Genomic DNA, 14935 nt, shown 5'->3' with positions numbered 1-14935 from the left:
TTCAGGATCCCAAAGTATCATAACTGCCAACACACTGATATTAAGAAGAAAACAAGGTGATGGGATGTAGAAAGAAAAATAGAATCTGCTAATATCTTCCCAGGATGTTGTTCTTGTTTAGAGAGAAAAGAATAACACTTAGAACACATGATTGTAAGTACGAAAGTACATATTAACATTTGCCTGTAAGTTTGAAATAGAAAGTAATGAGAATATTTTGCATCTTTCGTGTTGACATAAACCAGAGTAATAAATTCTAATACTTACTCTTCATTCCTCCCTAATGTTGATGTTCTCACTTCTCTACAGGTTAGGGCTGGCTGCTCATAGACAGAGTTTCTCTCATTTTCCAACCCAAACCTCAAGTAACTCTAGATGACACTCAGCAAAAAGAGTTTTTCTGCCCTCTTCCCCTTGCTCCTTCTCTGTTCTTATCACTATGAAGACAAGAAAGGCCTCTTCCGACTCTATTTTCTTTCATTTCTTACCTGCATTACATACAAAAGAAGGAAAGTCTGAGACTGGCTCAGCAAAGTGTGATGCTTTTTATTTAGAAATGCAGAGGACAAACAGCTACATACTGGCTTATATCAATCACTCTACTGTTTCACAGTGATAACACAGTACTAACTCAATATTAGGTAACAATGAACACATGTGATAGCCAATTTGAATGTTACAGAGTATAAAGATAGAACATACATTTGTGCAGTAAAACTCAAGAAATTTTTAATGGAGGTTGGATATTCACTGGGTATTGAGAGAATGTGGAGATACAAGATGGGAAGTCAGAGAGAGCACCCCTGGTAATGAGAAAGAGGTGAACGAAGCCCAGAAGAGGACGAGTTACAGAGAACAGTGTGGCAGCAGCTGCAGGGTCTGCTCTTCATTATACAGGAATGAAGCGGAGCTGGTATGAGGGTGGCACTTGGCTGAACCCACTTAAAATGGGGGTGGTGTCGATGTCCTTTAGGTCAACCACAGGTTCCAGGGTAAATTTCTGTAAAATGCTAGTCAGGAATAAAAATAGCTCCATGCGGGCCAGGCCTTCTCCCACACAAATTCGTTTTCCTGAAAATAACACACATAGGGGATTTGACCCCAGAATATTGTTTAGAACTCTCACAGAAAATATGTGATAACTATTTGACAAATAACTGAATAGGAGGAGGATTGGAAGGATGGTTAGAGAGACAGAGGTTGGATATACTCTCGATCCACCAAATAGCTTAAAGGGAACCTTCCATTCAACAAATATTTATTGCGTTCAGCTCTATGTCAACCACTTCATTACATATTCCCACATTATAATTGCTCTTTTCCATTTCCAGTTTCTATCCGACTTTGCAGAAACACCTCCACTCTGCTTGTGCAGGCGGGTTGAGAAGAAAAGAACTGAAAGGAGGGACCTCATGTATCTGTATTTTCCTTCCTACCTTTGGCACCAAATTCAGCCAAAGATTTTTCCTTCATGTACTTGCAAAAGCACATGGCTAAATGTGTCACTCTTCTACTGTAAAATAGTCAATGTCTCTCTCCCACCTGTTTCATGAGATGAGGTCCAGATGGGTTGAACTGGCCCTCCATACTTTGTTCCCAGTCTAATGTTCCATATCATTCCTTCCATTCTTCAGTGCTATGCTATTGTACGACCTACTCCCAGGGCTAGCCATATCCAGGCATTTAAAAAATTAAGGTACATTTGACTTACAATGTGGTGTTAATTCCTGTTATACAGCAAAGTGATTCAGTTTATATATAAAATATGTATTCTTTTTCATAGTCCTTTCCATTATGGTTTATTATAGGATAGTGAATATAGTTCCCTGTGCTATACAGTAGGACCTCACTGTGTATCTATTTTGTATAGAGTCATTTGTATCTTCAAACGCCAAACCCCTAACTTACCACAACCCCACCCCATTTTCTCTTTGGTGACCATATGTTTGTATTCTATGTTTAGGAGTCTATCTCTGTTTCACAATTAAGTCCATTTGTACCATATTTTAGACTACACATTTAACTGATATTATGTGGTATCTGTCTTGCTCATTCTGGCTTACTCACTTAGGATGATAAGTTCTAGTTCCATCCATGTTGCTACAAATGGCATGATTTCATTCTCTTTTTATAGCAGGGTAATATTCCATTGGGTACATATGCCACACCTCCTTTAATCAATGTTAATGGACATTTAGGTTGCTTCCACGTCTTGCCTATTGCAAAGAGTCCTGCTATGAACACTGGAGTGCATTTATGTTTTTGAATTAGAGTTTTGTCCAGACATATGCCTAGGAGTGGGACTGCTAGATCATATGGTGACTCTGTTTTCAGTTTGTTAAGGAACCTCCATACTGGTGGTAGTGGCTGTTGTTGTTGTTACTGAGAAAAGCAAGAAGGCCAAAATGTACTCTGGAAATTTTAACACACTCTAGAAACTTACAGATCAAGCCAGCAGAGATTAACACCAAAAAATGTGCCCAGGAAAAAGATAATGTGCATTTGTTGGTATGTACACACTTAATATTCATAAAAACCGTCATTCTCTAAATGCTGGCACAGCTCAGGGTGATCTCCAGCCCATTGCCTCTCTTTTAAAAAAATTTCAATGGAGTATAATTGACTCACATGTTGTGTATATTGGGTTTCTCTTAAGAGAAGTTAATTTTCTCACAGTTCTGGAGGATAGACATCCACGATGAAGGTGTTGGCTGTTATGATTTCTTCAAAGGCCTCACCCTCAACTGGCAGATGACTATCTTCTCACCATGCCCTCATGTTGTCCTTCCTCTGTACACTCACCTAGCCATATACACCTTTCATCAATCTCCAATGCACCATGAGGTTTCTAGCTTTGACTCGTGCTTTTCCATTTGGTTAAGGTGCTCGTCTCCTAAACTTCCTTCAGGATCCATGTCCCATGTCACTTTCTCTTTATGATCTTCACAGGCAATAGAATCTTGCCCTCTCTGGGTTTCCTCAGAATTATATTCATGCTTTAGCTGAAGCATGGATCACCCTGAATCACAAGTCTCCATTTAATTGTTTTTATGCTCTGCAAAAATGTATGCTTTTGAAGGGAAGGCCCAGTCCTTGACATCTTGGTACATACTGAGCAAGACCCAAAGCAGGCATCAAAAGCCATCAATGGCATGAAGGTTACTCTATGGCCAGAGACGAGGCACACACTGTAGCCATGGAGAACCAGTTTCCAAGGCCTAGGATCACGAGTGGAGGAAGATCATGGTGCTCTGGGACCACTGCAGAACATCCGGCCACACTCCCAAGGAATCCTGATACTACAGTTGATGGCAAGTCCTGACCCTTTCAATCTAGAGGAAATGTCCTGTTCCTATAAAAATCACCCCACCCTCTTCTCTTACTTTGCTCTTGTGTGATTAGAATGTTACTTATTCTATATTATGCCTCTCTGTAGGGTATGAGTGATCAGAAAGCGGGCAGTTTCCCCCCTTGTCTCATGAGCAGCCTGTGCTTTTCTCTCCCACCACACTACTCTTCCTGGATTACAGTGATGTGTTTACTAATCTGCTTCCCTAACTAGGATGTGAGCCAGTTTGTTGCCCCTTCAGTGCTTGTGAAGAGCTGGGGACTGAGACATTACAGCAAATACTCAAAAGTTGTGGACTTTTATGCCTTTCTTATGTCAGGCAAGGAAAACCTAAATGAGTTTTATTTGTTAAGAGGAGCTCTTGGGGAGCTCAGGGATCTATCAAAGAGGTAGGATTCAATCCATCTGTTTTCTAGCTTTTTCATTTTGGCAGAACTGGGTCACTTTCCCAGACTACTGATACAGGGGATGTATGATGATGGGGTGGAAAGTGCATGGCGTTGGGACTGGTGCTCAGGATCATGGACAAAAAGCAATTCCACCAGCTCCAGACTGAGCACCATTGAGTTCCAACCATTCTCTGAAAGATATCTTGTCCCCTAAAGTGCCTAAGGCAATTAATGTTCATTACCTGTTGAGAAAGGCATGAAGCAGTCACTCTTCTTAAAGTTGCCACTCTCATCCAGGAAGTGGCCAGGGTCAAACACCTCTGGGTTGGGGAATTCTTGGTCATCACGTAGCACAGACGTCAGTGATGTTAATACAGTCGTGCCCTGGGATGAAAATAAAGATATACTTTGTTATAAAGAAGTCATGGAGCTGGAAGAAATGTTGCAAATCATTTATTCCAATCTTTTGATCTATAGTTGAGGGATCCCAGGTCTACATAAGGGCAATGGCAATCCCAGACAGACAGGCCAAGTGCAAAAGAGGGATGAGCTTAACATCAGTGGCAATGAGGTTACTCAAGTGGCCTCCAAAAGCATTTGAAAGACTGAGTACGCAGTCACTTGCGTGCTGATATCCGAATCCCCTTTTATTTATCACAATGTTTGGACACTGTTCTCTGTCCCACCCTTTGCTCTATTTCATTACTTCAGTTTTACACACGTCTCGTGTGCAGATTATGGTTTAAAATGGAAGCCTCTGCTGGCTCTTGAAAAGTCAGATGTGTTTGGAAACTGTTTATAGGGCTTTTGAAAGGAGAGGTTTGAGGTGATTAAAAATAGCAAAGGGTAAATCCATACACACAGAAACAGATCAGAAGTTATCAGGGGACGGAGGGACGGAGGACTGGGCAATGAGTGCTTACTGCGTGAGGCATTTCCTTTTGGAGGGATGAAAATGCTCTGGTATTAGAGAGTAGCTATGGATGCACAACATTGTGAAGGCACTATGTTGCAGTGAATTGTCCACTTTAAGACAGCTAAAATGGAGATTTTCATGTTATGTGTATTTTATCACAATAAAAAAGAAAATTTGCCCAAGAGGAAAAATAACTTTGTGGATAATATTATAAATACACTAACAACTGCTGAGTATTTATGTTGGGATGGAAATTTGTTTCTCTCAGTTTAAAATGTGGGGGAACACTTCATTAAGGATGAATTCTAGGTTTAAAAATGTGAGATGATCAAATTAGAAAAATTATCTATTTCCAACAGTTCAGGTAAAGATCATCAATTAATGCTACACTTGTTGGATGAATGATTTAGGAAACAGTGTATTCACAAGTTCTTTAAAGTACTATATCATAGATATTTGTTTACTAATTACCTGTGAGAAGTAGAACCTCAACAAAGGAGCAATATGCACACACATTCCTTAAAAAAGGATTACCTCAGCATCACTGATAATGGGACAAACTGACATTACATGTCTTCAGCCAAACTGTGATGCAGTAGGACAACACAAAATCACATATGTAATTTCATTGTGCAATACACAGAACTGGAATCTAATCTCAAGGAAACAATCACACATGGCCAGAATGAGGAACAGTAAACATAATAATTGTCCCAGTTTTTCAAAACTGTCAATGTACCTAAATGAATTAAAGGAATAGTGTCTCTTCTTGAAAAGAAGGGACTAAAGGCACAGATAATTAAATTAAATACCTATGCCTTGATTGGATACCAGATGTCCTCTCAAAAAAAAAAAAAACAAGCTTTACAAGATATTTTAGGATAACTAAGAACATGTAGTTATAGCATATATATGAGATAAAATTATTGTATAGATGATAATTCCTTTAGTGTGACGGCTTTATTGCTATGTAGATAAAGTCCTTGTTCAGGTACATACTGATGTACTTGTGTTAAGTATAATAGAAGACTCATTGACATGCAGTTAAAATGTAGATATACATACAAATTTCATTTATATTATATACATCCATTTTATGTTTAAATACTACTTAAATTTTAAAATATTTTTAATTCAAAACTGGGGGTAATTCCACACTTTATCATATTAAAGGTCTATAATTTTACTTTTAAAATTATTGCCTTGTATATTTTAAAACAAATAATACAGACAGTATCCACCAGGGTGCAGTGGGTTAAGAATCCAATTGTAGCAGCTCAGGTGACCATGGAGGTGCAGGTTCAACCCCTGGCCTGGCACAGGGGGTGAAAGGATCTGGCATTGTTGCAGCTGCTATGTAGATCTCAGCTGAGGCTTATATACAGTCCTTTGGCTGGAAAATGCCATATGCCACAGGTGAAGTCATTAAGAAAATACAAATAAAAATTAGGAGGTCCCGTCATGGCTCAGCAGTTAACAAACGTGACTAGTACCCATGAGGACACTGGTTCAATTCCTGGCCTCACTCTGTGGGTCAAGGATCCATTGTTACCATAAGCTGTGGTGTAGGCAGCAAATGCAGCTCAGATCCTGCATTGCTGTGGCTTTGGGAAAGTCTAGCAGCTGTAGGTCCAATTCAACCCCTAGCCTGGCAACTTCCATGTTATGTGGGTAAGCCTTTCAAAAAGACAGAAATACAATACAATTAAGAATAATAATAATGATAATACAGGAAACTGTTACTTTAAGATTTTAAAAAGCAGGTGTATTTTCAGCCAGTTGTTCCGGACAAGTAGATATCCATAAAGAAAGAAATGAAGTACAATCACGACTTCACATCATAAGTACACATAAACTTTCAAGGGATCATAGGCCTAAATATACAAGTAAAAAACTTATTAAAAGCACAAGTATTTTAATAACACATGCTGGAAAAGAAATATGACACAAAAAGCACAAGTCATAAAAGAAATAATGAATAAACTGGACCCCATCAAAATTGTAAACGTCTGCTCTCTGAAAGACATTCTTAGACATCAAAAACAGAAAGAAAAAGATACACACTGGGAGTAAAGACCTGCAGCACTTAGGCACAATAAACAGATTGCATACAAAAATACAGAAAGAACTGTAATAAGTAAATAATAACAGTCCAATAAAATAGGACTATTATAATTTAAGAAAGCACTTTACCTATGAACACACATGAATAACCAATCATTACATGAAAAGAAGCCAGGAAGTTTCCTTGTGCTGCAACAGGTTAAGGATCTAGCATTGTCACTGAAGCAGCTAGGGCTGCCGCTATTGTGCAGGTTTCATCCCTGGCCCTGAAACTTCCACATGCCACAGGATCAGCCAAAAAGTAAAAGCAAAGAAGCCATGTATCACCACTCAATGAGAAAACAGAAGTAACACAAAATGTAATATCACTAAACAATCGCTACAGTGTCTTAAAATTTAAGACCACTAACACCAATGAGAGGAGCAGCTGGAATGCTCAGGTGTTGCTAGTGTGGGAATGTAAAAGGTCACAGCCATACAGAAAACAGTTTGGCACGTTTTCCAATAAAGTTAAACATTTAAGCCACAACTCCATTCCTCAATATTTACCCAAAAGGAATGAAAGCTTAGGTCGGCACAAAAACCTGTATGCAATTATTTGTAGCATCTTTATTCAAAGAGCCCAAAACTGGAAATAACCCAAATATCCATCAATTAGTAAATGAATAAACAATTTGCTTTACTCCATATGATGGATTGCCCATCAATAAAAAGGAATAAACTAATGACACATACAATAACAAAGATAAATCTCAAACATAGTCTGCCACATAAAAAAGAGATAAAGGCATGAGTTAATGACTTATTTCCTTGTGTCACATTCTATTATGTTGCACTCATGAAAAGTCAAAATTGTAGGACCAAAAACAGATTAGTGGTTACCACCAGCTTGAATTAGGGGAAATGCATCAGCTGCAAAAGAAGAATAAGAGAACTTTTGGAGGTGAGGACAATGTTTTATCTTAGTTGTGATGATAGTTCACTTACTATTCAAAACTCTCTAGACTCTACTCTTAAAAAGGTGAATTTTCTTTGACATAGCTTATATCTCAAGTAAAAAATTGAGGAATATATTAAGTCACAAAAAGTATATATGGTGAAAAGGAAATCATATCTAACAATACAAACCCCTTTAGACTTTCCAAACATAACCATTCCCACCAACTAGTTATATGTCCTTCTAGAGATATTAAGCATATCAGGCAGATAATCCTACATACATTTATGCCACTTACCACTTTCTTCTTTTTCTTAACCCAATGACAAGCATCTACTAGATCATGATTTTTTCTTCAATAAAATAATTTGGATATTGTCCCATATCAACATACATACATCTGCCTTTTTCAAGTGACATAATGTAAATGCATCATTACACTACTGATGAATATTTAGATAAGTCAAGATTTTTTTTTGCCTTTTGCCTTTTTAGGGCCACACCCACAGCAAACAGAGATTCCCAGTCTCGAGGTCCAATCAGAGCTGTAGCTGCCAGCCTATGCCACAGCCACAGCAATGCCAGATCCGAGCCATGTCTGCCACCTACAGCACAGCTCACCACAGCACCAGACCTTCAAACCAATGAGCATGGCCAGGAATCGAATCCTTAGCCTCATAGTTCCTAGTCGGATTCATTTCTGCTGCACCACAACAGGAACTCCATCAAGATATTTTTTATCACAAGTAATAATGCAAGGATGAATTTTTTGGACATTCCTTCTTTAGCATTTGCAGTAGATACCAAGAATTTTAATTACAGCTTTACAATATACCATATCTTATTTTGAATAGATATGGCTATTAATACATATGGCTGAATTGTCCTCCAAAAAAAGATGTACTTATTTATAATCCTGCCAGTGGCACTTGAAAGTTCTCCCGTAAATAGCCTCACCAATACAATGTTTTCTTAGCATCTGACTTCATCTCTCTGATAGATGAAAAGAGTGTCTTAAACTTTTTACCTTGTATTTTGCATATGTTACCTGATTTAATTCTTGCCACTTTTTATTTAAGTAAATAAGGTTAGCATTAACAAATGTTCACACATGTCTTTACCAGGACATGAATATTTACACAAAGTAGTATAAATAAGGACTTTAAATAGTTCAAGTGAGTTTCTGACCATCAAATGAAATTGCACCAAACTATATAGGTTTTAGTTTTCCAAGTTATTTTTCTGTCTTTTGTCTTTTTAGGGCCACACCCGTGGCATATGGAGATACCTAGGCTTGGGGTCTAATCAGAGCTGTGGCGGCTGGCCTACACCACAGCCACAGCAATACCAGATCTGAGCCTCATCTGTGACCTACACCACAGCTCGTGGCAATGCCAGAGCCCTAACCCAATGCGTGAGGCCAGGGATTGAACCTGCCACCTCATGGTTCCTCATCAGGTTCATTTCCACTGCGCCAAGATGGGAACAGCAGTTTTCCAAGTTTTTAGTGCTGCATAATTAAGGATGAGGGATTTCTAAACTCATGATATAGGGGAAAAAAGTAAAAACCAAAAAGGCCTTAGATCAGCTCTAACACAGTAGCCTTGAGTGATCCATGGCTACTTATATTTAAATTAAAACTAAACATCCTGCTGTATAGCACTGGGAACTAACTCTAGTCACTTGTGATGGAGCATAATGTGAGAAAAAGACTATATATATATATTCATCTGTGTGTGTGACTGTGTCACTTTGCTGTATAGCAGCAAGTTGACAGAACACTGTAAACCAACTACAATGGAAAACATTAAAATCATTTCAAAAGATAAATTAAAGCTACATAAAAGTAAATAACATTTAAAATTCAGTTCCTCAATTGCACTAATCACATTTTAAGCACTCACTAGGCAATGTGGTTCGTGGCTACCACATGGGACATCAGAGATGCTCAGAATTCCCTCTTCCCAGAAGATAGCAGCAGTAATTTCAATCTTAATAAACTTACAACCCTTTTCCCTTCAAAGTAGAATGTCTAGTTATCTGATTTTTATACATAATAAGATAATATATGCAGGCTTCAAATGGGAGTAGCTTGTAGGATACCAGCTAGGAAATCTGAAACAGAAACCATGTGTTAGAAAGCAGAGGAAAGCTGCTGACAAAACTTAGGCTCAAGATTCCAGAGCTAGAAGAAACCTGGAAAAGTAAACCAGCATCCATAATCAACTTGTGACTGTGTTAATATCTAATTTAGAAACAGGAGGTGTTATGTAATTCTGTCTGCCTAGTGGAGGAAGGAGGAATGCTTTTGGGAAGAAGATAAACATCATCTGAGAAAGCAATTTTTTTTCTAACGTAATATCTTAGCTTAGGCAAACTACTTAGGCATGGGTACGATTGTTAAGTGAACACAAAATGAAGAGAGAAGGGGTAATTATATGTGTGTGTGTGTGTGTGTGTGTGTATGGTTATATATGGAAAATTACCCACCTAATTTTTGAGGCCTACAGTACCTTGATATCAAAAGGCTGAGAAAAAATGCAGACTCGTCTCTTCTGACATAAATACAAAAGTTCTCAATAAAATGTAGCAAACCAAATCCAGCTATGTGTATGTGACAGAGACAGACACAGAGAGAGCAAAGACAAAATATATGCCATATAAATAGATCCATAAAATCCATTTGATGAAATTGATACACATTTATGGAAAAAAATTATAGATTGCCAAGATTGGGGGAGAGGGAGAAATGATGAGTTGCTAACCAGTGGGTACAAACAAACACCTAGTAATACAAGATGAGTAAGTTCTTGAGATCTGCTATATAACATGCCTAGAGATAACAATAATATATTGTGCATTTAAAATCTGCTAGGATTTTAGGAAATTTTACATATAATTTAAAATAATAAAATATGTATTCTCCAAACAAGAAAATTACATTTTGTTTTAATTTTCTTAAATAGGAAAGTAACAAATCACTACAATCTCTGTCAGAAGGGAGAAGTAGGAGTAGTTCTTAACTCCTTCAAAAAGGCCATCATTACCCTAATCCCAAAACTAGGCAAAGATACTGAAAGGAAGGAAAACAACAGGACAATGGCTCTCAGGAACATACATGTAAAAATCCTCAACAAATAGTAGCCAATCCAATCCAATAATGTATATAAAGAACTATATACCACAAGCCAGTGATACTTATCCCATGTATGCAAGGCTAGTTGTACACCTGAAAACCAATTAATGTAATCCATCACATCAACAAGACAAAGAAGAAAAATCAGAAAAGAAGGAAGAAGAAGAAAAATCAAAGATGAAAAATCAGCCCACATGCTGATTATCAATAGATACAGAAAAACACATTTAACAAAATGTAACACCCATTCATGATAAAAATTCTCAGTGAACTAGGGATAAAAGGCAACTGTCACAACTTGATAAAAAATATTCCAAAAAAAAAAAAAAAACACCTAGAGCTAACATCCAATTTATTGAGAAACCCAAAGCTTTCCCACTAAGAACAGGAATGAGACAAGAAGGTCTCATCTCACCACTGTTTTTCCATGTCATAGTAGAAGTCTTAGCTAAAGCAGTAAGACAATAAAAGGAAATAAAAGGTATACAGCCTGGGGAAAAATCAATAAAACTGTCTAAGTTTGCAGGTGACATGATCATCTATGCAGAAAACTGAAAAGAAATGAAAACCTTTTTCTGAAACTGATAAGGGAGTATACCATGATTGCAAGATTCAAAGTTAACACATGAAAAAATTCAACTGTTTTCATATATACCAGCACAGAACAACCAGGAATTAAAATTAAAAGCATAATGCCACTTATATCAGCAGTGAAAAAATGAAAATAGTTGTAAATCTAACATAATAAGTATAAGATCTACATGAGGAAGATCACAAAATGCTGACAAATAAAATAAAAAATAAAATATATGGAAACTTTCCATGTTCATGGACAGAAAGACTTCATGCTGTCAAAATGTTAGCTTTTCTCAACTTATTCCGGGAGTTCCCATCGTGTCTCAGTGGTTAATGAATCCAACTAGGAATCATGAGGTTTCTGGTTCAATCCCTGGCCTCACTCAATGGGTCAAGGATCACGCATTGCTGTGAGCTGTGTTGTAGGCTGCAGATACAGCTCAGATCCCATGTTGCTATGGCTGTCGTGTAAACTGGCAGTGCACCTCTGATTTGACTCCTAGCCTGTGAAATTCCATATGCCATGGGTGTGGCCCTAGAAAAGATACAAAAAAAAAAGACAACATGTTACCTCTTCTCAACTTATTCAATCAGTTAAATGCAATCTCGACCAAAATCCCAGAAAATTATTATGATGATAATGACAAACTGATCCTAATGTCTATATGGAGAGGCAAATGATTCAGAATAACCAATTCAATATTAAAGTAGAAAGTTAGAGAACTAATACTACCCAAATTCAAGAGTTAATTTAAAGCTACACAAATCAGAACAACTGTAGTATTGATACAAGAATAATGAAGATCAATGGGACAGAATATAGAGTTCAGAAACAGACCAACATAAATATAACTGACTGATCTTTGACACAAAGGAGCAAATGGCAATAAAATGTAGTAGGACAGTTTTTCAAAAATGTTGCTAAACATCTGAATGCCTGCAAGCAAAAAAAAAAAAAAAGGATATAAAGGATATTGTACACTTCACAAAACTAACTCAAAATGAATCATAGATCTAAATATAAAATGCAAATCTACAAACTCCCAGAAGAAACACAGGAGAAAATCTAAATGACCTCAGGTTGACAATGACTTTTCAGAGGCAACATCAAAGGCACAATTTATGAAAGAAAGAATTGATAAAATAGGCTTCGTTAAATTAAAAGTTTCTGCTCCGTAAGAGACATTTTAAAGAGAATGAAGGACTTCCAGGCGTGGCACAGTGGAAACAGATCTGACTAGGAACCATGAGGTTGAAGGTTTGATCCCCAGCCTCGTTCAATGGGTTAAGGAACCGGCGTTGCCATGAGCAGTGGTGTAGGTTGCAGACGCAGCTTGGATCTGGCATTGCTGTGGCTGCGGCCTAGGCTGGCAGCTGTAGCTCTGACTGCACCCCTAGCCTGGGAACCTCCATTTGCTGTGGGTGTGGCTCTCAAAAAAGCAAAAAAAAAAAAAATTAAAAAAAACAAAGTCCATAAAGAAAGTCAAAAAAGGACATTATTTAATGATAAAAGAATCAACAAGAGGATATTACACTTGTCAATATATATGACCCTAACATAGGATCATCCAAATACATGTAATGAATACTAACAGACATAAAAGGAGAATTCATGGGAATACAATAATACTAGGAGACATTAACACCCCATTCACGTCAATGGGCAATTGCTCCAGACAGAAAATCAATAAGGCAACACAGATCCTAAATGACACAATTAATTGATACTTTCAGGACATGACATCCAAAAAACTCAGAATATACATTCTTCTCAAGTGCACACGGAATATTCTCAAGGAGAGGCCACATACTGGGACAAAAAAACTAACCTCAACAAATTTAAGAGTATAGAAATTATTTCAACTATCTTCTCTGATCACAATGGCATGAAACTAGATATCAACCATCAGGAAAAGAAATAAGAGAAAAACTGACTACATGGACATGAAACAACAGGCTTCTAAAAAACCAGTGGGTCAATGAGAAAATCAGAAGGATCATTTCAAAATGCCCCAAGAGAAATAACAAAGAAAACATGACCATTCAAAAATCTATGGATGTCTCTAGACCAAACACTCTCCGACATAAACCACAGCAATATCATCTCAGATCCACCTCCTAGAGTAATGACAATATAAAAAAAATCAACACATGGGACTTCCTTAAACTTAAAAGTTTCTACACAGCAAAGGAAACCCTAAACAAAACAAAAAGGCAACCCACAGAATGGGAGAAAATCTTTGCAAATGAAGCAACTGCCAAGGGATTCATCTCCCAAATTTAGAGACACCTCTTGCAGCTCAACATCAAAGAAACAAAAAACCCCCTCAAAAAATAAGCAGAAGATATACACAGACAATTCTCCAAAGAAGACATATGGATGGCCAAAAAAACACATGAAAAGATGTTCAACATCACTCATTATTAGAGAAATGCAAATCAAAACAGCTAAGAGGTACCACCTTATACCGGCCAGAATGGCCATCATCAAAATGTCTACAGACAATAAGTGCAGGAGAGGGTGTGGAGAAAAAGAAGCCCTATCACATTGTAGGTGGGAATGTAAATTGGTGCAATCACTGTGGAAACCAGTATGGAGATGCCTCAGAAAACTCAAAATAGAATCACCATTTGATACAGTGATCCCTCGCCTGGCTATCTATCCAGAGAAAACCATGACTCAAAAAGATGCATGTACTCCAATGTTCACTGCAGCACTATTCGCAATAGCCAAGACATGTGAACAACCTAAATGTCCATTGGCAGAGGAGTGGCCAAGAAGATGTGGTACACTTACGCAATGGAATATTACACGTGCATTAAAAGGAAAGACATAATGGCATTTGCAGCAACATGGATGCACCTGGAAATCAACATGCTAAGTGAAGCTAGTCAGTAAGACACCAACATCATATGCTATCACTTACATGTGGAATCTGAAAAAGGACACAATGAACTTCTTTGCAGAACAGATACTGCCTCACAGACTTTGAAACACTTATGGTTTCAAAAGGAGACAGGTTGGGGTTGGGGGGATGGCCTGGGGGTTTGGAATAGTAATGCTATAGAATTGGGTTGTGATGGTTGTTGTACAACTATAAATGTATTAAAATTTACTGAGTAATTAAAAAAAAATCTATGCATGCCTCAAAAGCAGTTCTTAGAGGGAGGTTCATAGCGATACAGGCTTTCCTCAAAAAACCTAAAGTTAGCAGAAGGAAAGAAACCATAAAGATCAAAGAGGAAATCATTAAAGAGAGATTCAGAAAATAGAAAAAAAATCAATAAAACCAAGAACTTGTTCTTTGAATGAGTGAACAAAATTGACAAACCTCTGGACAGATGCACCAAGAAGAGGAGAGAAAGAACTCAAACAAACAACATGAGAAAGGAAAAAGGAGAAATCTCAACAGATATGCAGAAATACAAAAAAAAAATAAGAGAATGAAAAGCCCACAAATTTGACAACCTAGAAGACATGGACAACTTTTCAGACACAATACTTAATCAAGGAAGAATAGATCAACTAAACAGAAATTAAACTGAATATGTAATAAACATACTCCCT

General features: G+C 37.4%; 1 protein-coding gene across 1 annotated transcript in view; it reads right to left on the bottom strand.

Moving 5' to 3' along the window:
* Positions 1-885: 885 nt before the first annotated feature.
* Positions 886-14935, bottom strand: part of LOC146396994 (cytochrome P450 2C18-like) — a 47508-nt gene continuing 33458 nt past the window's right edge. Inside the window, exons 8-9 of the mRNA XM_084995016.1 lie at positions 3981-4122; positions 886-1071 (exon numbers count right to left, since the gene is read on the bottom strand). Coding sequence (XP_084851142.1) covers positions 890-1071; positions 3981-4122 — 324 coding nt within the window. The 3' untranslated portion in view covers positions 886-889. The remainder of the gene's footprint in view (positions 1072-3980; positions 4123-14935) is intronic.

The sequence above is a fragment of the Sus scrofa genome, chromosome 14 (genome assembly GCF_054392235.1).
Source record: "Sus scrofa isolate SSC_HxYL_T2T_F1_AM1 chromosome 14, Sscrofa_HxYL_maternal_Yorkshire_Landrace_v2.0, whole genome shotgun sequence".
NCBI lineage: Eukaryota > Metazoa > Chordata > Mammalia > Artiodactyla > Suidae > Sus > Sus scrofa.
This window is presented reverse-complemented; position numbering and strand designations above follow the sequence as displayed.